This window comes from Neopelma chrysocephalum, unplaced genomic scaffold (genome assembly GCF_003984885.1).
Source record: "Neopelma chrysocephalum unplaced genomic scaffold, ASM398488v2 Primary Assembly neopelma1_288, whole genome shotgun sequence".
Taxonomy (NCBI): domain Eukaryota; kingdom Metazoa; phylum Chordata; class Aves; order Passeriformes; family Pipridae; genus Neopelma; species Neopelma chrysocephalum.
This window is the reverse complement of record NW_020897950.1, coordinates 120711-137076: the sequence shown is the minus strand read 5'-3', so window position 1 is coordinate 137076 and position 16366 is coordinate 120711. Positions and strand designations below refer to the sequence as shown.

The window sequence follows — 16366 nt, the reverse complement described above, 5'->3', positions numbered from 1 at the left end:
GGGCCGGGGCTGCTCTCCCAGTTTATAGCCCTGGGCTGAGTGTGCCCGGTGGCAGCCCAGGAGGGCTGGCTGAGTGCACGGGGAAGTGGCTCCACAACCCCACCCCGAGCAGGAACGCGGCTGAAACCCCGCTCAGGATTTACTGGGGAGGGGAAGGGACGAGGGTCCTGCGTGACAGTGCGGCGGGTCCTGCCCCGCGGGCGGGGGGTCAGACGCTGACTCTGCCTGAGCTTCGCAGTTACGGCTAAAAAAGAGTCGTTCAGCCTTTGTTGCCGCTCCCGGAGCCGCTAATCCCTGGGAAAGCTCCCGCCTCGCTCTGTGCGGCCGTGAACAGCTCTCGGGGCTGCGGCGCGTTCAGAGCCCGCCGCTGACTCATCCCGAGCGGCTGCCGGGGCTCGGCTCGCGGGCGGCTCCCGAGGGCTCAGGGAATGCGGTGTCCACACCACGGCAGAGCAGAATCCACTCTGGGGCCTCCCTCGTTCCCACTCCTCACCCCGTCCGTGCAACCCGCCCGCGGGAGGGAATCGGGGTCTCACCCACGGCCACAACACCCCATCCCTGAGGCACGAGACCCCCGTGGCAAAGGGAGCAGGGACTTGGTTGAAATCGATATTTATTGAAATGGCATCAGGAGGACAGGGGGAGGGCCGGGGAAGGTGCTCCCCCGCTCACTTCCTGCGCGGCATCTTGTCCGGGAGGTCCTGGAAGAAGTCGTTGCACATCATGGCCATGCAGGCCAGGAAGGTCGCGTACTCCTGGAAGTCCACCTCGCTGTCGCTGTTGCAGTCCAGGTTGTTCATGAGCTGCTGTAAACTGGCCTCGCTGGTTTGTTTCTGCCCAGGGGAAAAACGGGGTTAAAATCGGGGTTCACACCCAGGGCCACATTCCCAGTCCTGGAATCACCCCTGGATGTGGCACCTGCTGCCCTCCACTCACACTGAAGCTCGGCAGCTCCTTCTGGAGCATCTCCTTGAGCTCGGCCTTGCTGAGCTTGTACTTGTCCCCCTCCTTCCCGGAGTACTTGTGGAAGGTGGCGACCATCACGGCCAGCGACTGCTCCAGGGGACTTGCCATGGGGACACCGGGAGACCTGGAGAGACAAACAGCTGAGAGCAGAGTTTGGGGCCTCCCCGTGCTGGGGGGCAGCAGCATCTCCCACCCCCAGACTAGTGCCTCATTCCTGGGCACACACTGGGATGCACCGTTCCCTCCCTAATTCCAGCCTCCCGCTTCCAGCCGGGCTGGAAAACCCCCAAAAAGGCCGTGCCAGAGGGGAAAAGGGGGGGCCAGAGCCCCCTCCTGCTCAGGCCAGGCAGGGGAGGGGCTCAGGTGCTTTTCCAGCCCTCAGAGGTGAAATCCAGCCTTGGAACTCGGCTCCCACAGCAGGAACCTCCCTCTCATTCCCGAGGGAAAACCTCTGCCGGGGACCCCGCTGTGGGATGTGCCACCGGCAACATCTGGAGAGCAGCTGGATGGGGAATCGCGGGGAAAATACAACTCACCGAGAGCTCAAAGGGAACAGCGGAGGACGGGAAGGACGGGAGAGGAGACGGAGCCGGGCCACGGGATTTATAGCCCCGCCTGGGCCACCTCCCTCGGCCCCGGGCGGGGAGGAACCAACGATCCAGCGCCCGCTGGAAAAGGAGGAGAGGAAAGCCCGGGAGCAGCCCTGCCCGCCCCCCTCCCCCCACAATTTTCCTGCTCCCGGGGGTTGGTTTGGGTTAGAAAGAACAAAACGTGCCCCTGGGGCTGGGCAGGGACCTCCCGGTCCAGGAGAATCCCCGGGCACAAGGGATGAGCAGCGGGCACCTCATCCCACCTGTGCCAGCACGGGCAGGTGGGGCCACACGCGACGGTTTTGGCAGCGTCCCGAGGGATTCTGGAGCCCAGCAGGGTCTGTCCATGGGGGGGGGGGTTGTGCTGAGGGTTTTTCTGTCTGTTTTTGACTCTCCTGGCAGCGATTTTGTTTCCTGGCTCCGAGGGCAGCGTCACAACGCCCCGTTGTGTAACCCGGCGCTATTTCGGTGCCTGCGTGGCCCAGGCACGTGTCAGGAGCTGTGGAGAACACCAGGAACCGGCAGTTTCCAACCCCCCAGACGTGGCTGAGGGCTGACAAAGCTCCCGAGTGCCCCCCCCCTCCCCTGCTGCTGTGGGGAACAGAGAGAGAAAAGCAGGGGATGAAGCTCCGGGCTGCTCCAAAGCTCAGTGGGATGTGAAACCTCCTCAGACACCCCAGGTCGGGGGTTTCCTTACATTTTGGCAGGAGAAACCCCCAGCCTGAACCTCCTCCCCTCATTAGTGCAAACTGGTGTGAGTTACTGGGAGGGGGCAGAAGCTCCTGGGGCTCTTCATAAAGACTCTGGGAAGGGACAGAGCAAAGTTTGGAGCTGCTGGGCAGGTGCTGGAAGGACCTGGAGGGGCTCAACGAGAACATGGGGGCCTTGGGGAGGACCTGGAGAGCTCAAGGAGGACCTGGAGGGGATCAAGGAAGGACCTAGAGGGGCTCAGGGAAGACCTGAGGGCTCAAGTGAGGACCTGGGCCCTTGGGGACAGGCTCTGCCAGGGATCTGCTCTGCCATGGAGTGGTGTAGAGGCTTTGTGAGGGCTTTTTAAATCTGGGATGGTTCCTGTGGAAAAGCCAAGGAGCAGCTGCTGCACCTTTTGCAAACCAGCCCAGACCTGCCTGGAGCTGCCTCAGCGACAGGGAGGAGGAGGAAGGGGAACCCCGTGGCTCCCGGTCACATCCCAGGAAATTCCTGCCTGTCTGCGGCCCCGGGGCTCCCTGGAGAACTCAGGGGGCTCGGGTTGACCTCCAGTGCAGCCCCCCAGCACAGGCCCACCCCCAGGGGGGCTGAGGGTCTCCTGGAGGGGTCTGGGGACACGTTCTGGGTTCGTGTCTCTCTGTCCAGTTCCTCCACCCCAGCTTCTCTCCCCAAACCCAACGAGGTGCCCAGGGCAGCTCGTGCCCACCTAAAACCCACGGTGGGCACTCAAACCTCAGCTGTTTCGACCCAAAGTGCACTGAGTCCCTCCCTGACCCAGCAAGGACAGCTCGGGGGGGGCATCCAAGCAGCTCAGACTGTTTTGCTCAGACTGCTCCAGAAAATGCCTTCCGGGGCTGCATCACAGCATGGAAAATCCCAGGGAGCTGGAGGAAGGTATGAATCACCCTCTGCCCGTTACCCAGCAGGCACAGAACCCCTGGAGCACATCCAGAACTGGGAAAAGCTTTTATTGAAAGCCCCTCTGGGCGGGGTTGGGGGGTCACTTCCTGCGGTGCTGCTTGCTGGGGTCGTCCTTGAAGAAGTCGTTGAAGCCCATGGTGATGCAGGCCAGGAAACACACGTACTCCTTGAAATCCACCTCGCTGTCCTTGTTGTGGTCCAGGTCGTTCACCAGCCGCTTGAATTCCGCCTCATCCATTTGTTTCTGGTGGGGCATGAGAGGTTTTGGGGTGTCCCCAACCTCCCCTTCCAGCCCTGCTCCCTGCCCCCTGCCTGGAAGGAGGGTTTTTCCCTTTGCCTTTGGAAGGAGGTGGCCTGGAAAGCTGCACCTGTGACAGGGCAGTGCTGGAGCAGCTGCACCAAATGTGCCTCTGGGATGTGGAAAAGTTGGGCTAAAAAACTTCTCCTCCCTCCTCCCAATTTAAACCACAAGGTTTTAAAGAAGGGGAAGTTGGGGGTTAAAAAAAAATGATTATAAAGTGGAAATCAGAGCGGGATTTCCTTTGCCAAACTAAATATTTCTGGGGGCATAAAAAAAGCCAAATTTCCTTTTGGGCTGAGGCTGCTCCAGCTCAGCTCCTCCTGGTCTCATCCCTCCTCCTCCTCCCCAGGGCTCTCCCTGGAGCACGAGGCTTCTCTGGGCTGCATCCACCATTCTAACACCTCCCACCCTCCCCTGGGCACCTCCAAAGGTCACCCAGGGATGTCCCTCGTGGCCACTTACGCTCCCGAAGATGGGCAGCTCCTTGTTCAGCAGGTCCTTGAGCTCTGCCTTGCTGAGCTTGAACTTGTCCCCCTCCTTCCCCGAGTACTTGTGGAAGGTGGTGACCATCACAGCCAACGCCTGCTCCAGGGGACACGCCATGGCCAGCCTGGGGGGCACAGCAGGACAGGGGCTCAGGGTCTGTGCCCCCCCCCGCCCGGGCCATTCCCCTGCAGCCCCCGCGGCCCTCGGGGAGGGTTTGGGGTGCGGGGAGGAAGAGGAGCAGAGACTCACCTGGTCAGCAGTCCTGAGGACACACAGGATGCTGCAGCCAGGGCAGGACGGGCATTTATAGCCCCGTGGGGGTGGCACTGCCCCCGTGCCCCCCCGGGCTTTCCCAGCAGCTCCACTGCGGTGGTTTCACCCGCACCCCATTTTTGCCTAACGAGCTGTGTGATCCCATTAGAGGGGGGGGATTTGGGTTCTGGTGGGGTCACCAGCCCATGTGCCCCCTAAACCATCACTGCACTGTCCCTCACACCCCCAGCATGGGTGGTCCTGAGCGATCCCTTCCTGGTGACCCCAGTCCAAGGGAATATTTGGGGCAGGGGGGTGACAACAGATTTATCTGAGCCGTGGGCTGGGGTTTGGTGCTGCCTGGGGGGTTCCTGAGCTTTAGCACCTGCATAGCGCCAGGCACAGGGTCAGGATTTGTGCTCCCCCAGGAGAGCCACATCCTCCTTCCAGTCCATCACCTTGTCCTTGTCCTTCTCCAGGTCCTTCAGGAGCACCCAGAAGCTGAGCTCATCCCCTTGTCCTTGGCACAGAGGGTCACTGAGGTTAAGGACCACGGCACAGGGGGGCATCAGCCATGCCAGGGGGGTTTGTGTGGTGTCTCACCCTTAAGGAGGAGGGATCACCCAAGATTCTCTGGGATTCCACAGCTGGACACATGGGGGGACCTGTTTTAGGGAGCAGCAAGACCTTCCCTGACCCCCACACCCCCCCAGGGGTGGGAAGGGACACAAGAAAGGGGAATATTCTGTATTGTTCCCATTTGCTGCACCTAGAAATGAGGTGTTGGGGTTTGGCTGCCCCCACACTGAGGGTCCGTTCCGGAGAGACCCCGAGGATCGAGGCTGGATCGCTGGGATTCCGTGGGAGCGGCGGGAGCGGCCCCAGCCCAGCCCCACAAACCGCGGGGTGAGTCACGGCCCGGCCCTCGCCCCACGGGGATTCCTCGGCCGTGACTCAGCCGCGGCCCCGCCTCGCTCCCACGGCGAGAATCCCGGTTTTCCGGGGACCCCCGGAGCTGCGGGGCCGGGCAGAGGGGGCTCCGTGGGCAGGGGGACAGGCAGGGGGACAGGCGGGGGGACAGGCGGGGGGACAGGCAGCGGGACAGGCGGGGGGACAGAGATGCTCCTGCAGCGGAACGAGAGCAACGAGGGGTTGGCTGGGAGGGGATGGGGGTCGCGGTTTCACGGTGCCGTCACCCCCCTGCCGTGCGAGGGGGGGTCGTGGGGGGCAACCGCCACGCTCGTAGGTCCACGCCCAAGTCCCTTCCCAGTGGAAAATCCCCGGAAGAGCCGGAGCGGCTCGGGCTCCCTGCCCGCACCGTGGGCGTTGCGGAGCGCGACGAGCCCAACCCTGCTGAGCACGGGGGTCCCTGGGGGTCTTTGGGGGTCCCTGGAGGTCTCGGCACAGCTTTGCCCCGTCCCCGTCCCGGGTGGGGGGGTCTGCAATGTGCCGGGATGCAGGACGGGAATGGTGGTCCCCCGAGACACCCCCCCCCGGGGTCGGGGCAGCCGCGGAGCCGCTGGAATATGGGGCTGTAATTCCGGGCTGCCCGGGACCCCCTTGGGGACACAGAGGGGGTCCCCCAGGAGAGCTGTGGCAGCGGCCGCCACCCCTGTCCCCAGGCAGAGGGTTGGGTTGGGGTGTGGTGGGCGCTGGGAGTGCGCGGTGTCTGCTGACACCTCGTGGTGCTCCATCAGCCCCGCGGTGACCGCGACGGGCGTTGTCACCAGGGTGTGACTGTGCGGGCGGTGGGGGACAGGGCAGACCCCCTCCCTCGGCCCCCCCGCCCCCTCAGAGCACAGGGAAGGCAGAGCCTCAGCGTCACCCGCTGCTCCTCCAGATTTTATTGCCGCAATAAATAAACACGGGGGTGTCACCCGACGGGGCCGCGCCGAGCCCCGAGCGCCGGCCGGGGCACTCCCTCCACCAGCCCGGGCACGCGGAAAGGCCCCCTTTGCCCAGGAAGACCCTCCGCTCTGAGGAGGAGCTGCAAGGGGAGAGGGAGGGCCCGGCTGTGACGGGGGTTCTGCCAGCGGAGCTCTGAGAACAGGCGGAACTCAGGTCCCACATGAGGGAAAACCTCTCCCCCTGCTTCTCGCCCGACAGGGCTCGTGGAAGGGGAAGAGGGCAGGGCAGCCACGGCGAGGAGGAGCCTCGCACCCCCAAATCCCACCCACAGGGTCGTCCCGCCTCCGTCACAGCCCGGCACGGCTCGGTCGGCAGAGCCCTGGGGAGCCGCGGTGGCCCGGGGCGAGCTGGGGCTCGGGGAGGGCACAAAGCGGGGGGGTCGTGGAGAAGCAGGGGGGTCCAGGAGGGTCCTGTGCAGCGGCTACTTGGTGAATTTGATGCTCTGCTCCTGCTGGCGGATGATCTGGGCGATGGGGCTGGCGATGCCGCCTATCAAGGTCCAGTACTCGTCGAAGCTGATGCGCCCGTCCTTGTTCTCGTCCAGGTCGCAGATGAGCTTGTCGGCTGCGCGGCGGTTCCCGGTGTCCTGGGGGGGAGCAGAGCCGCTCACACCGGGGTGCGGGGCAGGGAGACCCCCTGGGAGCGGCAGGGGCAGGACCCCCCCGGCCCCGCCCGCCCCGCGCTCACCGTCAGCATGTGGTTGAGCTCCCGGCTCAGCATCTTGCGGAAATCCTTCTTGCTGATGCGCCGCGGGTTCTTGCAGCAGCAGCAGCGGCTCGAGTACTTGTCAAAGTTGTTCACCAGCACCTGGACGGCCCATTCCAGCTCCGTGCACTGCGACATCGCTGCCTGAGGGGGCAGGGACGGTGCTGAGGGACCCCCCGTGGCAGCCCAAAGCTCAGGGCTGAGCGAGGGGGTCTCCGCTGCCGCCAGCACTGGGGTCAGCACGAGCCTCCCAGCAGGTGAAACCAGCCTGGGACCAGCCATGGATTCAACCTGGAATCAGCCATGGACTCAGCCTGGAGCCAGCCATGGATTCAGCCTGGAATCCATGGGAAGCCTGGAACCAGCCATGGATTCAGCCTGGAATCAGATATAGATTCAGCCTGGAATCAGCCGTAGATTTGACCTGGAACCAGCCATGGACTCGACCTGGAATCAGCCATGGAAAGCCTGGAATCCATGGGGAGGCAAATAGCTGGTGGTGCCTGGGTGCTCACCTCCCCACATGGTCCAGGATCACCCCAAAACCCCTGGGTGCCCCCCATGCCCACCCCGCCCGCCCCCCCGGCAGCTGCCCCTGCGCGTGGGCTGGGTGGTAATTATGGCCCCGGGGCCGCGGGGCTGAGCAGGGCCTGGCCGCCCTTCCCAGGGCTCATTAGGCAGGAATGGGGCCGGGAGCTGTGGCGGGACAGGGGCAGGAATTACCAGCCAACCCTCCTCTTGCTTCACGGCTCCAGGAACAACCCGACAGGGCAGGGCCAGGCCCGCCCGAGCCCCCCACAAGCACAGCCCAGGCTGCCCCCCAAATCCCGGGGGTCCAATCCTGCCTGATCTCTGCCCAGGGTCTCCGTCCTCTCTCCTCTGTCCCGAGGCTGCCCAAGCCAGGAAGCTCCGACAGGATGGGCCCGACAGGATGGTCCCTGTCACGGGGTCCGGCGGCCACATCCCAGGAAGGCAGCGACGGGAACTGCGTCACCTTGTCTACTCTGGGCTTTTTCCTGCCTGGTCAGTGGCCAGGACTTGGAGTGTGTTGCTCCCTGTTGTTCCGGGTGGATTTACACCAGCCCTGGGTTCCAACACTGACCATCGTGGCACCGGTGGCCACATGGGTGTTGGAAGAAGCCAACGGGGTGGGCTGTGTGGAGCCCCAAGGGTTGGCCCAGCACTGTCCCCCTCTCTGGGGACATCTCCAGAGGGTGTTTGCAGCCCAGGGAACAGGCAGGACCTGCCCCGTGCCCCAGCCTTGGCTCCTGTCCCCTCCCTTTGCCCTGATCCTCCCCGGTTCAGCCCCAGGCCGAGGACGGCGGCACGTCAGGGTGGTGACACGAGACATGAGGCTCAGCCCCAGGCTTGTCCTTGTCCCCAGGTGTCCTCCCAGGCCATCCCTGTCCCTGTGGGAGCCCCTGCTGTGCCACACTGCCATGGCCCAGGGTCACTCTGTCATTCCAGGACCGGGGACCATCCCCAGCTCTCGGCACTCTGGCCTTGGAGCTGTCCCAGCACTGGCAGAGCCACGAGAGCCGCTCACCAGAGATTCCGGCTCCTCCTGGGTCATTCATCACCAACAGAGGGGATCCAGCAGCACCAAAGCAGGAGCATCCCCTGCACTGCCACCCCTGTACCCACTGGGGACCCCAATTTGGTGTCACCAGTCCCCTGCCACCAGCACCCAGCCTGTCCTCGGGGCATCGTGGCGGCTGGTCCGCCGCTGACTCATGGCACCGGCCCGGCAACCACGGAGAGCCCCGGGGCCAGCTGGGGGCACAGGGACACCGTGACCGGGGTGGGGCACAGGGATACTGGCACAGCAAGGGGACACAGGGACACTGGCACAGCAGTGGGACACGGTGACACTGGTACCATGGTGGGACACAGGGGCACTGGCAGTGGGGTGGGACATGGGGGCACTGGCAGTGGGGTGGCACACAAGGACACTGGCACCACAGTGGGACAGGGGGACACTGGCAGCAGGGTGGGACACAGGGGCACTGGCACCACAGTGGGACATCACTGGGGTGGGATACGGGGACCAGGATGGGACTCTGACACTGCAGTGGGACATGGAGACACTGTCACCACAGTGGGACATGGGAACACTCTCCCCGGGGTGGGACATGGGGACACTGGCACAGCTGGGCACCACGTGAGCAGGATGGGCAGGATGGGACTCGCCGGCTGCTCCACTCCCACCACCACGGTCCCGTCGCTTCTCCCTCTCCTTTCCCCTCTCCTTCTCCCTTTCCTCTCCTTCTTTCCCTCTCCTTTTCTCCCTCTCCCTCCTCACATGGTCACTCTGCCCAGAGCCAGGATCCACAGCTGGACACAACCCCAGCACTCCCTGTCCCCCTGCCCGGCATCACCACGGGAAAATTCCCCTTTTCCAGAAGCCAGACCCCACTGGCAGCCCCGGGTCGGGCTCTCCAGAGACAGTGGAGGCTGACGGATGCAGACCACCCTCCTCCCATCCCAGATCCCCCCCATGATCCCCCAAATCCCTCCAGTCCCCTCCACCCCAGCCCCGCACGCAGAGCTGCCGAAGGACTCAGGGGATTTCCAGCACCCAACATGCAGGAGCACATCCCAGGCCTGCTCCTGGTTAAATATTCACCCCAAAAGGGGCTTCCCCATCCCGAGGGAACTGGAATCTCCACTGGAGCCTCACCTGGCTCATTCTGGGGGTCCTGCTGTGTCCACCTGACGCCGGTTTGGCAGCTGGGAGCTGATGTCGCCTGTTCTCTGCTCACCTTGCACCCATCCCGCAGGCCCAGCCAGGTTTTTAAAGAGGCTCCCACCCCTCCCTGACGTTCCGAGGGCGTTCCCAGGTCTGGGCTCACCTGGGAAAGGGCTCCCTGGGATTGCAACACCGGGACGGGTTGGTGCGAGCTGGGACCCGTGGAGGCTCCAGCTCCTTCCCAGGGGCTGCTCTGTGTGTTCGTGGCTGGGGAGGTGTTTGGGGACCACCCCAAAAGACCCCACTGGATGGACGGTGTGGTGGTTGGCCAGGCACAGAATTCCAGCCTGATCCCAGGGTTTGCAAACCCATCCAGCCATGCATCAGCCAAAAGCCTGTCTCCTCCATCTCACAGCTCATCCCACCACCCTCCCAGCTCCAAACCACCCCTGGCACCAGGATCTGCCTGGCAAGGCAGGGAACATCATTTTTTGAACCAAAACCACTTGTTCTCGTGGGTGAAAGGGGCTGACACGGGTCTGGGGGCCCTGGGAGCACAAGCACCAGCTCCAGGCAGGGCCATGCCCAGCTCTTGGCCATGTCTGGATGCACTGGGATGGACAAGGCTCTTCCCAGCTGGGAGCTGGGCTTGTAAAGTCCCATCCATAATTAATTGTGCCAGCAAATTGCACCTCTGGTGTCTCCCAGATTCGATGCCGAGATCAGATACGGGCGTTATCGGGAAGGGCAGATTTCGGGATGCAAACCAGGAGGTGATTTATTACAGGCAGGAGCCACCTGCTCCCAGGACCTCTGGAACTCCCATCCCGGAAAAAACGTGTCATCCCAGCTCTCCCCGTGGCTCCTTCCTAATCTCGGTTGGGAGGAAGCAAAAACCTGTTCTGGGCCGAGATGCTCCGGTGTCGTTCGTTGATGCAACATCCCGGGAGGGTGGGAATCCCTCCCGGACCCTGCAGGCAAACAGCTCACCCCTGAATCATGGGCTTTCATTACTCTCCTCTGCTGGCAGATGTCACAACCACATCCAGGCCCTTATTTTTACAAGGCATCCAGGGCGTGTGCGTGTGCTCGGAGCAGCCACGTACCATCCCGGCCCATCACAAAACACTTCCCACCAACTGGTGAGGTTGGAGTCCCCCCTGGTCCCCACCAGCTCCAGGCCTGAAGGGCCAGGAGGCATTTGGTGTCTCCTGGACAAGCTCTGCACCAAGGGAGCCTTTGCAGAGCCCTGGATTTGGGGGTCTTTGGCGAGTTGCCCAGTGCTGTGTCCTCACCGAGGGGCACTGACTGCCCCGGCGTGGACTGAGCTGCTCCCAACACCTCCAAGAACTTTCCAGATACTCATCAGGGATGGCTCACGGCGCAGGAATTGTCCTCCTGACAGCACACTGTCACACCAGGGACAAACTCAGCAACCCAGAAGTCCCCACTCCCACGGCACATTCCCAGACAGGTGCTGGGAAGAGGATCCGGGAGCCCCGGCTCCCCTTTCCCCCCCACACCACCCCGACCATTTGACACATTTCCTGTCTCTAATTAAATGCACGCCACACCTTTCTGCTTAATTTCCATGCATTTATTTCCAAGGCAGGAACAATAAATAGTCATTCCCGTTGTGAAATCCACCCCAGGCCGAGAGGAGACAGAGGGTGGCCCTGTGGCCGAGCCGCGGTGCCGGAGCTGCCGCCGGCCCGGCAGGACCTGCCCAGCGCCGCCTTTTATCGCCTTTCGCTGGGCTTTGGATCAGTTTTGGTTTGCTCACCTCTGGTTTCTTCCCTCACAAGGTGCTGCTGAGGTGCCCGCAGCCTGTCCCTCTTTGGGACACCCCTTGTAGGGGTCCCCATTGCACCTCCAGGACGTGGAGCTCAGTGGGAATGGCCCGGTGGCAGAGGGAAGGTGGGATAACCAGGTTCTCCAGCCCATTTCTTCACTCACCATTCACTAGTTGCCCCATCCCAGGGAGCCACAGCTTTGTGCCATTTGCTCTTTCCCAATTTGCTGTAATCAGCCCCAAATCCCACATTCTCCCAGCACAGGTGGGATCTTGCTGGCTCACAGCTCTCAGCTCTTTCCAAGCCCAGAATTTCGGGATCTCCTCCGAGCTCCCTCCAGTCCAGCAGGGAATCACATTCCCAAAGCCCTTGGGGTGCCTGTCCAGAGCATGGCCCTTGCTCTGCTTGTGGAGACCCCACAGCTGGGACCACCAGGCACCATCATCCCAGGAACTGGGAATGTGGAAGCCCTGTGCACCCCTGCAGTGTCCTGACACACCCACGGGGTCACACACCCCCACGTGTCCCCACACACCCGTGGGGTCCCACAGACCCACAGCAATCCTTGTACACCTCTGGGGTCCCTTGCACACCCACAGCCCTCTTTGCACCCCCATGCTCTGCCCAATCCAGAATGATCCTCAGCACCACGACCCTGCAGCCCCCCCACCCCCCTTTTCCCCCCACTTTCCCCCCCCACCAGGGACAAACGAGGTCACCCCATCTCGGTTGTTTGGTTGTTTTTTTTTTCCAGTGTTTTCCTTTATTAATTTATACAAAAATGGTTGCAAGTGGCACAAGCTGAGACCAACCCGCCCCCGCCCCAGCCCCGAGCCCGGGGGCCACAATCCCTGGAGATGGGGAGCACCAGGAGGGCAGCACATCCCGGGATAGCCCCCAGAACCTTGGTCCCTGCACCGGGGGGACAGCAGGGAATACACCCAGGCCACGTGCACCAACCCACGGCCATGGCAGAGCCCGGGATGCCCCCGGAGGTGCCCTCGGGTGCCAGGGCACGGGGCTGGGGGGATGAGCCCACACTTCCAAGGGGGTTTTGGGGGGAAAGGAGCCGAGTCCCTCTCTCTGTGATGCTCCTCCAGGGCTGGGGGTCCTGCAGCCGGAGGGTTTCCAGGACTGGAGGTGGGACAACCCCAGGGATGAAGGCCCTGGAGCAAAAGGACGGAGAAAGGCTCCGGAGCCAGGTCAGGAACCCCCATTGCCACCTCCCTCCCGCCATGGCACGGAGCTGGGGATGGGAAGGGGGTTTCCTGATGGGAAGTAGAGCTGGGAGAGGGCAGGGATAGGGCTGAGGAGGGGGATTCCTCCACCCCGGCGGGAGGGGACGAGCCCTGGCAGGAGCAATGTTGTTTTTTCCCAGGCTCATCCCACCGGGCCCCGCTGCCCCTCACACTCCTCGGTGCAGAGCCTGAGGCCTCGGACACCTTCCCGTCCCCCACCAGCTCCTACTTCCTCCTGCAGCCCTTGGCTGCGTCCCCCATCATGTCCCAGTACTCTCCAAACTCCAGCTTGGCCTCGTTGGGGTCTCCCATGCACTCGATCTTCTCTTCCAGTGGTCCCACACACTGCAGGGGGGGCAGAGAAAACATCGGGGTGAGGGGGATGTGGGGTCCTGTGCCTCTCCCAGCCCCTCCTGCCCAGCCCAGGGCTCTGCCCTCACCTTGCCCAGGTGGGGCAGCTTCTGCACCACCAGCTCCTGCATCTCGTTGGGGGTCAGGTACTCCTTCTGCCCCTTCACTGCGTAGCAGTGGAACTGGCTGATGACGGTCTCGATGGCCCGTTCCACGTCCGTGAGCTCCTGGCAGTCCTGGGGGGGCACAGGGGGTGAGCACTGGGGGCACAGTGACCTGGAGGGATGGGACCCCTCCCCAGAGGGATGGGACACCCCAGGGTGCACAGGACAAGCCCTCAGTATGTGGGACACTCCCTGAGGAGCCTCCAGTGATGGGATAAAGCTCCTTATCAACACTAGACCTCTCTGCACAGGTGTAAGACCCCCCCATACAGATGTGAACCTCACTGTCCAGATGTGAGACCCCTCATACAGGTGTGAGACCCCCTCTAGAGATGTCAGGGCCCACTGTCCACACCTGAGACCCCCATACAGGCACAAGACCACTCCACACAGATATTCCACCACTCCACACAGATATTCCACCTCTCCACAAACATGTTCCACCCCTCCACACAGATGTTCCACCGCTCCACACCGGCCCTGCTGGGCTGCAAGACCCCCTCCAGCTGCCACCACCCCTCCCTGCGGGCCTGTCACCCCCCAAATCTCCTTTCCTGGCCCCCTCCCTGCCCGGGCCCCCCGAGGCTCAGCCACCCTGGCGTCTCAGCTACACCCCCGGCGTGGGGGCCGCGCCGTCCTGACTGGTTCTTCCTCTCCTCGGCACAAGTGGCAATGGCACGATGAGTCAGTGCCCGGGACGACGCCTGGGATGGGGTTTGGCAGATCCCAGAGCCCCTCTCCCACCCCAGCAGACCCTGTTCCCAGCGGGGTGGGGGGCACAGACTGGCACAACCCCCGTGCCCAGCTCTCCAGCCACTGCATTCGGAGGGAGCCGATGCTGATTCACTCAAATCTGCGGTTTTCCCTCAAAACCGCATCGGGTGATGCCCATTAGGAAGGACTTGGCAACCTCCAGAGCCTCATCCCGGCGCCCTAAATCCTCCACAGGTGCAAAGGGGTGCAGGATGGACACCTCTGGGTTAAAAGCCGAGGAAAACAGGAGCCTTCCTGCTCCTCTCCATCCTCGCAGAGGCCCCAGGGAGCACGGGCAGCTCCCGAAGGTGGATCCCCGGCAGCTGGAAAAGGCTGCCTGCTTCCCTGAGCTCCCGAGTGGCTCCAAACCCGCAGCACCAGGTCCCCCTGCCCGAGACAGCGAGTCTAAATCCCAAAACAGCCCCCAGCTCCTCCACCACACTCTGGCTCCGGGATGGGGCAGAGTCAGGGCTGTGCCCCCGGGGTGGGGACATGTGGGGTCACCCCACACCCCGCCGGGGGTCCCGGCGTCGCTCGAGGACCTTGCGCTTCTTGCGGCAGTTGCACTGGCCCATCCTGCTCCTCGCGGCGTCCGGGGGGTCCTCGGTGGCACCGGGGGGGGGAGTCTCTCCTCTGCGATGGGATCCGGGGGAGCTGTCGGAGGAGGAAAGCCAAGCTCAGCTCTCGGCTCTCAGGGATCTCCCAGGACTCCTCCTCATCCCGGAGGAAGGTGAGCTGCCAGGACACGTCCCGGCGGCAGCGGCGTCCCGGCAAGTCGCGGCAGAGCCGAGCGTGGGAGCGCGGGGGAGACCCCGAGCGCAGACCCTCGGCCCACGAGGGGCCACTTACCTGCTCCGCGGGCTGGGCGGGTGTGCCGGGCTGTGCTGCACCGGCGTTTTATACCGCGGGAGGTGTGAGTGGGAGCTCCCGGTGCTCATTTCGGAGCCTGGCCCGGGGCCAGCGTGGGGCCGGGAAACGCCTCCTTTCCCGGCCACATCCAGGGCTCCCCCAGCCAGCCCGGCACGGCAGCACCGCGTGGGAACGGCCACCGGGCACCCCCGGCTCGGGAGGGTCACGGGATGGGTCACCCCGTGATGGGGTCTCACCGTGTCCCTGCTGGGGGTCTGGGAGCTGGACAGCAGGAATGGGGACATTCCCGAGCCAGGGCTGTGCTGTGCTGGTGGATTTCACCATATCCCAGCACCACTGGGATTTGGGAGCTGAACACTGGGAATGGGGACATTCCCGAGCCAGGGACCCACTGTGCTGCTGGATTTCACCATGTCCCAGTAACATCGGGATTTGGGAGCTGAAAACCGGGAATGGGGACACTCCCAAGCCAGGGACAAGCTGTGCAGGTGGATGTGTCCCCCTGTGCCACCCAAGACCCCAGAGAGGCTGGCCATTGATGCTGTGGAGGTGGTGGCACCATGGCCACAGTGGCCACTGTGGCATCACTGCCAGAGCTGCTCCTCAGCCCCACCCCGGTCCCAGCCACATCTCTGCCTCCCACCCACCCCACAGCGCGGCAGGAAGGTGTTTGTGGGGTGTGAGGTGGCACCCCAAAAGCCAGACCACCACAGGGGCAATTTGGGAACACCCCCATCCATCAGAGTCCCCAAACCCACCACCCCGGGCTGGGCCCATCCCCAGCACCGCCTCGGGCAGGGGAGGGGATGTGGGATCCAAACTGGGATCCCCCCTAAGAACAACAGCACTGCTCAGGCTCAGGGAAACCTCTTTTATTTGCTCCACGTCAGCTGAGTCTCCCATGGCCCCGTCACTTCTTCCCCATTTTCTCTCTCCTCATGGTCTTGGCCAACTCCCCGATGAGCCGCCAGAACTCCCCAAATCTCAGCTCCTCGTCGTTGTTCAAGTCCAGCTCGCTCATCTTCTCCTCCAGAGAGGGCACGTCCTGTGTGGGGACACGGGATCAGCCACATCCCGACCCCCGGCAAGCGGGGCGGGGACGGGGAGGCTCCTGAGCACAAATCCCAGGGGATCCCGAGCAGCCCCACAGCTCTGGGAGATTCCACGGGGATCCAGCCACCCCCTCAGGGTGCTCCCCACCTCACCTTCATCAGGTTGGGCAGATGGAGCTGGACCAGTTCCTTGAACTCGCTGGTGCTCAGGGTGCCCTTCCTGCCCTCCTTGCCCGCGCAGGCGATGAAGACGTCGATGATCTTCTCGATGGCCAATTCCAGCTCGGTCAGTTCACCCGTGGCCATGGCCCCGCACACGCTGGGGGCGCAGGGACAGGAGCCAGGAGGGGGTTGCACCCTGAGGGGTGTCCCAGGGAGACCCTCTGCCCTCCCCCAGCCCAGGGTGCAGCGGCTCTGAGGGGTCTCAGACCTGCAGGGCAGAGGAGGGTCCCGGGGCCGGGAGCTGCTCCCAGGGGACCAAAAGCTTCAGGCGGGACCACAGGGAGGGGGAGCAGGTCTGAGGGATGACTCAGCTGCCAGCTGGCACAGGAGCTGGGATGGGGGACATGGAAAGGGATGGGGGGACATGGAAAAGGGATGGGGGCATGGGAAGGGGCTG

The 16366-nt window shown here is 63.6% G+C and overlaps 5 protein-coding genes across 6 annotated transcripts in view; all 5 read right to left on the bottom strand.

The window, feature by feature from the left end:
- Positions 1 to 596: 596 nt before the first annotated feature.
- On the bottom strand, positions 597 to 1587 carry LOC113978078 (protein S100-A4-like). Its single transcript, XM_027704774.1, has 3 exons — positions 1503 to 1587; positions 937 to 1090; positions 597 to 833 (listed from the first exon to the last, which is right to left on the bottom strand). The coding sequence occupies exons 2-3, from the start codon at positions 1072 to 1074 to the stop codon at positions 669 to 671; spliced, it is 303 nt and encodes a 100-aa protein (XP_027560575.1). The 5' UTR covers positions 1075 to 1090; positions 1503 to 1587; the 3' UTR covers positions 597 to 668.
- A 1667-nt stretch (positions 1588 to 3254) lies between these two features.
- On the bottom strand, positions 3255 to 4089 carry LOC113978080 (protein S100-A4-like). Its single transcript, XM_027704778.1, has 2 exons — positions 3949 to 4089; positions 3255 to 3429 (listed from the first exon to the last, which is right to left on the bottom strand). The coding sequence occupies exons 1-2, from the start codon at positions 4087 to 4089 to the stop codon at positions 3265 to 3267; spliced, it is 306 nt and encodes a 101-aa protein (XP_027560579.1). The 3' UTR covers positions 3255 to 3264.
- Positions 4090 to 6054: 1965 nt separating this feature from the next.
- S100A16 (S100 calcium binding protein A16) lies at positions 6055 to 9615 on the bottom strand. 2 transcript variants are annotated; one of them, XM_027704775.1, is made up of 3 exons: positions 9518 to 9615; positions 6820 to 6981; positions 6055 to 6718 (listed from the first exon to the last, which is right to left on the bottom strand). In XM_027704775.1, exons 1-3 carry the CDS (start codon positions 9524 to 9526, stop codon positions 6554 to 6556), a joined length of 336 nt encoding a protein of 111 aa, XP_027560576.1. In that variant the 5' UTR covers positions 9527 to 9615; the 3' UTR covers positions 6055 to 6553. The 2 variants fall into 2 exon arrangements, with proteins under 2 accessions (XP_027560576.1, XP_027560577.1); XM_027704776.1 differs by lacking the exon at positions 9518 to 9615 and adding an exon at positions 7561 to 7781.
- A 3159-nt stretch (positions 9616 to 12774) lies between these two features.
- Positions 12775 to 14417, bottom strand: S100A14 (S100 calcium binding protein A14). The gene is made up of 3 exons (XM_027704806.1): positions 14368 to 14417; positions 12998 to 13144; positions 12775 to 12902 (listed from the first exon to the last, which is right to left on the bottom strand). Exons 1-3 carry the CDS (start codon positions 14398 to 14400, stop codon positions 12783 to 12785), a joined length of 300 nt encoding a protein of 99 aa, XP_027560607.1. The 5' UTR covers positions 14401 to 14417; the 3' UTR covers positions 12775 to 12782.
- A 1135-nt stretch (positions 14418 to 15552) lies between these two features.
- Positions 15553 to 16366, bottom strand: part of S100A13 (S100 calcium binding protein A13) — a 1103-nt gene continuing 289 nt past the window's right edge. The window contains exons 2-3 of the mRNA XM_027704789.1: positions 15901 to 16066; positions 15553 to 15740 (exon numbers count right to left, since the gene is read on the bottom strand). Of these exons, the coding sequence (XP_027560590.1) occupies positions 15606 to 15740; positions 15901 to 16053 (288 nt within the window). The 5' untranslated portion in view covers positions 16054 to 16066 and the 3' untranslated portion in view covers positions 15553 to 15605. The remainder of the gene's footprint in view (positions 15741 to 15900; positions 16067 to 16366) is intronic.

Bases quoted from the DNA above. Each gene is read 5' to 3' on its own strand.
- LOC113978078 (XM_027704774.1), bottom strand. From the start codon at position 1,074: ATGGCAAGTCCCCTGGAGCAGTCGCTGGCCGTGATGGTCGCCACCTTC. The intron at 834-936 runs GTGAGTGGAGGG...TCCCCTGGGCAG, and splicing joins AGGAGCTGCCGAGCTTCAGT to AAACAAACCAGCGAGGCCAG.
- LOC113978080 (XM_027704778.1), bottom strand. From the start codon at position 4,089: ATGGCGTGTCCCCTGGAGCAGGCGTTGGCTGTGATGGTCACCACCTTC. The intron at 3,430-3,948 runs GTAAGTGGCCAC...ATGCCCCACCAG, and splicing joins AGCTGCCCATCTTCGGGAGC to AAACAAATGGATGAGGCGGA.
- S100A16 (XM_027704775.1), bottom strand. The intron at 6,719-6,819 runs GTGAGCGCGGGG...GCTCCCCCCCAG, and splicing joins AGCTCAACCACATGCTGACG to GACACCGGGAACCGCCGCGC.
- S100A14 (XM_027704806.1), bottom strand. From the start codon at position 14,400: ATGGGCCAGTGCAACTGCCGCAAGAAGCGCAAG. The intron at 13,145-14,367 runs GTCCTCGAGCGA...GTGCCCCCCCAG, and splicing joins ACTGCCGCAAGAAGCGCAAG to GACTGCCAGGAGCTCACGGA. The intron at 12,903-12,997 runs GTGAGGGCAGAG...CCCCCCCTGCAG, and splicing joins AGCTGCCCCACCTGGGCAAG to TGTGTGGGACCACTGGAAGA.